The sequence below is a fragment of the Miscanthus floridulus genome, chromosome 16, assembly GCF_019320115.1.
Source record: "Miscanthus floridulus cultivar M001 chromosome 16, ASM1932011v1, whole genome shotgun sequence".
NCBI lineage: Eukaryota > Viridiplantae > Streptophyta > Magnoliopsida > Poales > Poaceae > Miscanthus > Miscanthus floridulus.
Genome location: NC_089595.1, coordinates 14904370 through 14913367, shown reverse-complemented (window position 1 = coordinate 14913367; position 8998 = coordinate 14904370). Strand labels below are relative to the sequence as shown.

Genomic DNA, 8998 nt, shown 5'->3' with positions numbered 1-8998 from the left:
TCAGCCAACGAACAATATTTTTCTCTCACACCAAACCAGCCAACAGTACTTTCAGCAATGACTTATAAATCAAACCAGTCCAAACGAACAGGGCGCAACGCCAACCAAACCAAACAAGCCCAAGCGAAAGCAAGATGATCCTGACCGATTCCATCATCATCACATCCACTGCTATTTCTATCATCACACTACACTACAGCAGCTTGCAACAGAGAGAGACCCAACATAACCTCTCCTCGTGCCAGATCACTGCAATAACTTGCCTGCCACCAAAACTTGGCTGCATTTGCTCTTGCATTCCATGTCTCTCCATGACTGCATCCACCATTCGTCGTCCCGGCCCTGCTCAACAAACGCACACCGACAGCAGTGCACCGCCCAAAACCCTATAAACCATCTCCCATCTCTCTGGCTCATCTAGCAGACTTCCCCTGTCTTCATCCTTCCGAGATTCCAATCCTCTCTCCTCCCTCCCTCCGAGTCCGAAAACTTCGACGAGCTCCAAAGCTGGCACTGGCATTGCGGCAATGGCGAGGCCACCCACAATGGTGATCCAGGACGACTACATCGACATGGACCTGACCCCGGCGGCCACGCCAGTGCCACCGCCATCCTCGCCCCGCTTCGAGTTCCAGAGCGCCGGCGCCGGCGACGCCAGGCACAGGGAGGCGGCGTTCGCGTCCCCGGCGGACGAGCTGTTCTACAAGGGCAACTTGCTGCCGCTCCACCTGCCGCCGCGGCTGCAGCTCAACCACCGCTGCGAGGGGTGAAGAGGGACGCGGAGTCGGATGCCGCGGCGGCAGAGGGCGGAGACGCCGACGCCGCCGGGAAGGTGTGCGCCGCCAAGAAGCCGTCTTGGGCCAAGAAGCTCAAGGTGGTGAAGCGGTGGGCGTCGAGGGAGTACATCCGGTCGCTCTTCCTGGCCAGGCCGCCGTTGCCGAGTGACATCGTCGCCGCCGCCGACGGCGGCACCAGCGCCAGCGCCAGTGGGCACGGCATCGGCAGCGTCAGCGCGAGGGGGAGCGTCCTGGAGCAGGAGGAGGCGTGCCAATGCCACCACCGCAAGTCCTTCTCCGGCATCATCCGGCGAGTGCGCCTCGTGGCGACCAACAACAAGGCGCCCGGGACCTCGCCGCTGTGCTCCTCCTCCTCGTCCTCCTCGTCGTCCACGCCGTCGTGCGGCAACGCCAACGGGTTCTTCTTCCGGACGCCGGCGCCGGCGCTGAAGCGGAGCAGCAGCGCCGGGTCGTCCGAGGAGGGCGCCATCCAGGGCGCCATCGCGCACTGCAAGCGCTCCCAGCTGCTGCAGCCCGGGATGGTGGTCTCGTCGGCAGCGGCGGCGGCGCGGAGGAGCGTCAGCGACGTCATGTTCTACTCGGTCACCAACACGCCTAGAGCCTCCTCCGTGGCCGCCGGCGAGGTGGCGCAGGAGAGGAGGCAGGAGATGTGCAGGGGCTGATGCCATGGTGGCTCATGCCATGCCGCCATGGATCAATCAAAGCAACATTCTTTTGTTTCATTTTTGGTTTCTTTTGCTTGTGAAGATTATGAGCAATGTGCTGTGGATTGCTCCTGTGATGATGAGGACGCAATGTGCTGTGATTGTTTCCCCACTTCTCTTGATCTTCTCCGAGTCAAGGATCTTCTCACTTGAGCTGTTCATTCATCCTGGTGATTCATTGACGTTCTTTTATTTCTTTTCCCCAGCTGCAGCTCATCCTCTGACCTCTATTGCATTCTCCACCTCCACCTCCACCTCCATCTCCATCTCCATCTCCATCTCCAAGGCTCTGGTGCTGCTGGTGCTAGTGCTCACTGACTCACATTGTTGGGGGAGGTAGGGCAGGGCAGCACAGCACGGCACAGTGTCTGAGTAAATGGTGCAAGGGTGGCACTGACTTGGTGGCAGATTTGATTCCGCTCCCAAGTACACGCAGCTTGACCATACTCCTCTGTACAAATCAGTCTACTCCTATTTGCCGTAGTCAATGGGGATCCAGTGCTTGCACCAACCCTCTGTACTCACTCCGTAGATACAGTGTACGTAGAGGTAGAGCACTCCAGTATAGACAGGTCTCCAGCTCACTGTAAGAGCTTACTTAAGCAAAAGCAGAGCTCTCTGCATCTACCTCGCCACTCCCGTGGCTTTGAAACAAAGCTTAGCTTTGGAACAGTCGTCTCTTCTGCTCCATGGAATTGCTTGGTCTTTTGCCAACATGAAGCTTTTAAGGAAGAACCCTTGGCGAGCAAGATTACGGTCCCATCGCATGGATCATCCAAATGATGCCTCTGCGAACAGATCAGCAAAAGAAAAGCAGCGTTAGGCAAATCTGGAATAGATTAGGAATGCAGTTCTGGTATAGTGGCATCTGTATTTTCCCCTCTCTCTTTTCTTTGTGAAAGAGCCAAACCATTTGAATGTTCGTGCTCCTTTTCAGATTTATTTACCGGTGCTTGTGAGACGAAGATGCGCCTTTTTGTATTTGTGGGGGTGCCAGCAGCCAGCCTGAACTGGAACAGCTGCAAGCCGAGTAGAGCAGCATTGGGCACTGAAAAGCCGAGCGCCTTTGAGCTGAATGATCCCCAGCTCTCAGCTCTCCTCCACCCCCACCATGGCTTGTCCTGTTATCTGATAGAGATGTGTCATGCAATCCAACAAGCACAAGAGGCCCAGGCCATGAGCACGGGCAGGCACACTAGACGAGCCACATATATAGAGAGCTTTGCAGACCACAATACAAACTCCAGTCCAGAGATTCCTTCACCGTCCATCCCTCTGTGAGTGAGTGAGTGACTGGCTGCTGTTAAAAGCCACAGGCTTTGAGCACACCATCAGCAGCAGAACCAGATGGATGGAAATGGAATTGTGCAAAGCATTTGCCTGCAGCAAGGTAACAAAGCAAAGAATCTTCTCAGAGGTGAGGAGGAAAAGGCAAGCGAGCTGAGCTGGGATGGCCCTGTTAAAGTGGCCAGCCACTGAGAAAAGGTTTCACCTTTCTGTTTCTGGTGTTCAGGAGGAGGGAGAAGAAAGGAAAGGCGAAGGAAGGAAGGAAGGAGAGAGATTTGCAATCACAACAAACTGGAAAAGGGGGCAAAAGCCTGGGTGTACTAGCAGCACCACTTTGGTCCGTATGCATACGTCCTTAGCGAATAACTAGGTCATCATCGTTTAGAATCATTGTCGTCTACTGGACTGGACATGCATGAACAAGTTCGACTACCCCAGCTCCAAATGATGAAGGGCAAAGTTCAGAAATACAGTCCTCCTAGACCCAAGGGCAATGGGGGCAGGGGTTTGTTCAAGATGGTTGCAAGACACAGCCATTAAGTTGGCAGATGGAGCAGAAGAGCATTGGCTTTGCTGCTAAACCGTTTGCATCTGCTATGGTATGGCTATGGCTGCAGCGGCAGGCTCCAGGAAGAGCAGCAGATGGTTTGACTGGCAGGTCAAAGATGGGAGTATAAAAATGCATATAGTAACACTGTAATAGATCAGGCATCACTGAACAAATCGACCAAGGTATGGTACTGTACTGTATTTTATTTCTTTGCAAAGATACAACAGCATGGCAGCAGGATAGGGTCTTGTTTAGATCACCTCCAAATTTCAAGTTTTTTCACTCTCTCTCCATCACATCAATTTTTAGCCGCTTGCATGGAGCATTAAATGTAGGTAAAAAAAATAACTAATTGCACAGTTTAGTTTGAAATTACGAGATGAATCTTTTGAGCTTAGTCGATCCACGATTGGACAATATTGACCAAATAAGACGAAAGTGCTACTATTCATCGGGTTGCAATTTTTTGCAATCTAAACATGGCCTAGGTATCACTGCTTCATGCCACATGGCAAAATGTTAGTATATTATATTATAGAGACGAAAAAAAAACTGAGTACTAGTATGAGTTTTTTTACCATTGAAAGACAACACATCTGACAAAAAAGGATTCGTACCTGGAGTCTGGAGGCAGGAGGCACCAACTTCATGGCTTGTTTGATTCCCGGATCCAAACCGGCAAACATAAGAATATTTGATAAAATTTTGTTAGGAGGTGCCTCCAAAACACAACAGTAGGCTGGGTTTATCTCTGGTGAGACATGCCAAATCACTGCTTGACCACTTTCTGAACTTGCAATGACAGCAGGAACAGTGTTGGTTCCTACCGGAAACATTTGCCGGTTCTTCAACCAAGGCACCAACAATTCCTTCCAGGCTAGGCTAGTCACGTGCAGGTTTTCACATTGTAAAGCTGGATGGTTGATTGAACTCAAAACTACTCTGAATTTTCAAGCTAGCACATCCAGAAAATAGTCCTCCTTAAATACCCATCATGAAAGAATCTGGGATCCATGCTATAATTCTGTTGCATTTGTCTAGTGTTCAAAGAGAAATACAGTACAAGTAAAGAATCATCTGTATCTGTCTGCAACCTGACTGTAGTGGGGTAAAGTCATCTACTGAATCAATCTACTGACATAGGAAACCAGAAACCCAAATGAGGATAGCATTTAGCACACCTTTTGCTCTTCAGTGTGTGTTTGTTCATGGGGAATTAGGAGACATGCATAACAGGACAAGCAAGCCTCGGTAGAGAACTAAATGCAACAGCCAAAGTTGAGCTAGATCAAACATGGAAGGGGCCCATATGTAGGTTGCAACGCCAGGTATGCTGGACTACTTTTCTCAGCACGACTTCCTAGTTTGTCAAAAAAAAAAATTAATAAGAACACCATCATGTATACCAAACTATATATATTGCAGAATAAGCTGGCTAAGGAAAACAGCAGGGGATTTATTTTATTAGCTAATCTGATGGGACATATAAATATATAATAGAATAAGAGATTGTGTGATCTTCCAGTGTCTCCTTTACAGTTAGAATTTAGAAACCTACAAATACTATACAACAAACTGTCGTTGATAATGTATTCTCAGGTTCCAGTTCTCCATACAGAAAACAAACTCCGAAGTAAAGCTTTCACTGACTCCAATAGTCCAATATACAGCCTACCTAGTATATAATGTGAACGGGAGACCAATCTGCTTAACAATGTTCCCTCCTAATTTCCTAGAGCGATTAGATTACAGATCACTACTCTGAGCTTAAGTGTGAACACTGGTTAAGCCCTAGGTGGTTTGCACTTTATGTTCTTAAAATTTATATTTCTCCAGTACGTAAATTCTGGACTAACTGCTCTTGACAGGATGAGACTTATGTCTGCTGAAGTAACCTGAGGTCCACTCCTGCTGTCAAATTCTGCATCATCTCCCTTGAAAGGGAACAACCGCTTCAAAGTGATTTGCATGATTGTATCTAGCCATTGATATTCATTACGTATGCATCTCTAAGTTTGTGCTAGGAGGCAAGCCTGAGTAATTGGGGCTGTCAAACATAGCATTCCATCAATCAAAGTAAACATCACATCCCCAGAGTAAAGCTATTTAACAAATAAATGTATACACCAATTTCTGTTCATTAAATTTCATATTGCATTAGAAAGCATCTCTATGTCAAACAGCTATAGTTATCATAAGGAACTCCTTAAGTTTTAAGGTATTTTTACAGGCTGTCGGTTTGTACTAAGTAGAGATACAATCAAACAGATGAAGAGGATGCTAGCTCGAGAAAATTATAAAAATCATAAAGAAGGACAAGTGGCACATATACTATCAAAAGGCAACAATTTAAAGGGCAACACATGCACCATTTTCTTATTTACCAAATTCCATATTGAGCTATTCGGCCGATGGTTTCTGCGGCTAATAAGCCGGCTGATGCTGTTTTGTTGTGAGAGAGAAACACTATACCATCAAGCGAACAGGGGACACTGGAACTGAAGTGATGGTAAGGACCTCTATAAGTACACTAGTGTTTATACAGGTTGTCAGTTGGTACACTTGGCAGTGCTACAGATGAACAGGATGATAGCTCATGTAAAATTTAAACCATCTTAAAAGGGGGATAATTGGCACATAACACCCAAAAGGAAGTAAACCTCTGTGAGGATTTATTTATTGTACAAGCAACTTGGTATAAGAAGCCAAACCACTTATACCTATTGTCAGTTAATACAGGTGACAAGAATGGTTGCTCAAGAGAATTAAAAATATCTTACAGGGACTCAGGGACAGTTTTCATATACTATTACTATTGAAGAGGAAACCAACTCTGCGATATCAATGAAGAGGTAGGAGCACAATCAACACTCATCACGAGCTTGAGTTAGCCTGACGACAATCTGCATAGATTGCAAAAAAATATAAGAAGACAATAATCAAATGAAACAGTCATTCTTGCACTGTGGATGCAATGTTGTTACCTTGGTTTTATCATTAACACCGATATAGTCGGATAGCTTCTGGTCCATGGCTAGCTCTTTCCCAGCCCACCAAATCTGTATTCTCTCATGCCTGTTGCCTGGGAATCGCATAGAAGAAAGAATTGATTGTAAGCAGAGGCCATTCCATGTCAAATGATCTTTTTATTTTTCAACTTTGAAGCTGGAAACAGTTGATATCAAGGTTTATGCACTTGATGAAAGATTGGAATACAGGTGCAACAAAACTAGTAGAAAAAGAAAAGTGCAACCTATGTAGTGATAAATTGAACTTTCTCCTGGACTATTGCATATGGATGTTCATTTTGTTTGTCTTCTGAAAATTGCATCTATCTATGTTGTGCTACCTGATGATGACTCTTGGAGAGACAACACCTCTGGAGGTTCTTGTAGAGCAGTAGCGCATTTCTTCTCAATGTTCCTGATATGTTCCCTTAGAGCACGAGGGGACAGGAATCTGTTACGCAGCACTTGTTCCTGTAAGAAAATTCAGAGTCCTGTCAAAATCTCATTCAGTGGATAGGCCCAGAATGTTCAGTACAAGTGCTAAATCAGATTGACAAACATCCTGTGAACAAGTTCCAACTACTCGTACAGAGTAGTGTTTACTGTTTAACCGATGATGAACAGAACGAAATGTTACTTGTGCTTCCTTTTCCCAATCCAAAATAGTGATCATGTCATTCACTTTTCAATTTTCGCAAGCACAATAAAATGGAAGTGGTCTCGAGCATGGTAGCACTCAACCGGTGAATGTGTGTGCATGGTACTCCAATCTGTAGAATTAGGGGGTATTTGGATCCAGCTACTAAAATTTAGGAGGTGTGTCGGGAGGATGTTGCATGGGGTGTTCGGATATTAATAAAAAAACAAATTACATAATCCATCAGTACTCCACGAGACGAATTTTTTAAGCCTAATTAATCCGTCATTAGCACATGTTTACTATAGCAAAACATTGTCAAATCATGGACTAATTAGGCTCAAAAGATTCGTTTCACAAATTAGTCGCAAACTATGTAATTAGTTTCGTAATTAGTCTATATTTAATACTCCATGCATGTGTCCAAACATCCGATGGGACAGCGATTGGGGCAACCAAACACCCCCTTAGCACACGTTTTATTGTCGAGATCTAGCTAATTATAGAAACATAAGGGCCTGCTCCGTGCTTTGAGTGACACAGTAGATCAGTCTTATCATATACTAGTAGTAGCACACATTCTTTCTACTCAATCATACAAGATAAAATGTAATTTGAATGACAGAGTAGTAAACCAGATCGATCGAGAATGACTCACAGGGCCAGTGCAATGTACCAACACTGGTGAACAACCTAATACGTACTTGAACCCAAATCAATAAGCAGCAAGAGGTTGATAATGATAATGATAAACGAGATCAAGCGCAATTCGCATCTAATTCAAACTAAGCATAAGTTCTCGCGCAGCAGAAGCGTGCGAGAAAACAGTGAGGGAGTGGGGAAAACAATGCTGACCTTGGAAGCGTAGGCCTCGGCCTCGTCCAGCGCCCTCTCGAGCTCGCCCGTCGCAGCATCACCAGCACCCGCGCAACTCGCTGCGGATCGCAGAACCGGCCACGCCGCGTCAGTACGAGGACGACTCGACCGGCGTCCCCCCGCAACGGGAGCTTAAGACTAGGACGACGCACGGGGTCTCTGGGTAGAGTCTCTCACCTCGGAGGCGGCGGCAGAGGGAGAGGAGGGCGGCCTGGAGGCCCGCGAGCGCGCCGAGGGCGGCCGCGACGTCCGCGACGGCCGCGGAGGCGGCGCACTCGTACAGGAACTCCGTATCCTCGTCCCCGTCCTGCGCCAGAGAGGAGGAGGAGGAGGAAGCGGAGGCTGGCGCCGCCGACTTCACGTGCAGCACGACCATCTCGCCCCGAACCGAAGGTTCCAGAAGCTTCGGCTCGCTCCTGGGGAGACGGAACGGAACGGAAACGGCCACCACACGGGGCGGCGGTCAGGGGTTCATTCAATTTGTAGAAGTCGTCCGCGCTGATCTTGGCCGCACAGGGCCGATCCAACGGTTACTAGGCACCCCTGAGAAAATGAACGATCTCTAGCCTATATAAAAGCTTGTGTATAATGTGTTGTACAAGTTGATTGCAGAAGTCTTTGGCAAATCGTCTCAAATCCATATCTCCTCCCAGATATTTAAAAATATTCTTACATGAGCCATGTTTAAAAATAAAATATTCTTACCGAAACTCCAATAGCAACAAAGCTACTGAACTTAATCGCGATTAATTGTCCCCATAGTAACATGGAACTTGATAAGGGTCCTCGATATGATTATACCTCGACTAAAAACCTAGTCGTTCGATAATTGAACCACTAATCATGATAAATCGTCCAATAAGAGCATCTGGACAACTCAAGAAATTTGTACGGTGGGATTGGGAAGAATTTAGCCCACACCCTTAACAGTCTTCTATGAGAGTGAGAAAAACCACAGCTCGGAGATGGCCTTCTTTTGTGTTGCTTCTGCATCATTTTAGACTTTTAGTGAACCTTTTTACCCCCTTATGCTGGTAAGATCTGCCACCCTAGATAAATGGTCAGGCTAGCGTCCGGACACCTGCGCCTGCCCGCGTCCCATGCTGCTGCTCCTGTATGCACACATGCGCCTGCATCAC

The 8998-nt window shown here is 47.0% G+C and overlaps 1 protein-coding gene and 1 pseudogene across 1 annotated transcript; one reads left to right on the top strand and one right to left on the bottom strand.

The window, feature by feature from the left end:
• Window positions 1-2451, top strand: LOC136513926 (probable membrane-associated kinase regulator 3; annotated as a pseudogene).
• A 3538-nt stretch (window positions 2452-5989) lies between these two features.
• On the bottom strand, window positions 5990-8295 carry LOC136514265 (uncharacterized). Its single transcript, XM_066508254.1, has 5 exons — window positions 8037-8295; window positions 7839-7918; window positions 6688-6817; window positions 6323-6420; window positions 5990-6241 (listed from the first exon to the last, which is right to left on the bottom strand). Exons 1-5 carry the CDS (start codon window positions 8233-8235, stop codon window positions 6203-6205), a joined length of 546 nt encoding a protein of 181 aa, XP_066364351.1. The 5' UTR covers window positions 8236-8295; the 3' UTR covers window positions 5990-6202.
• Between the last annotated feature and the right edge of the window lie 703 nt (window positions 8296-8998).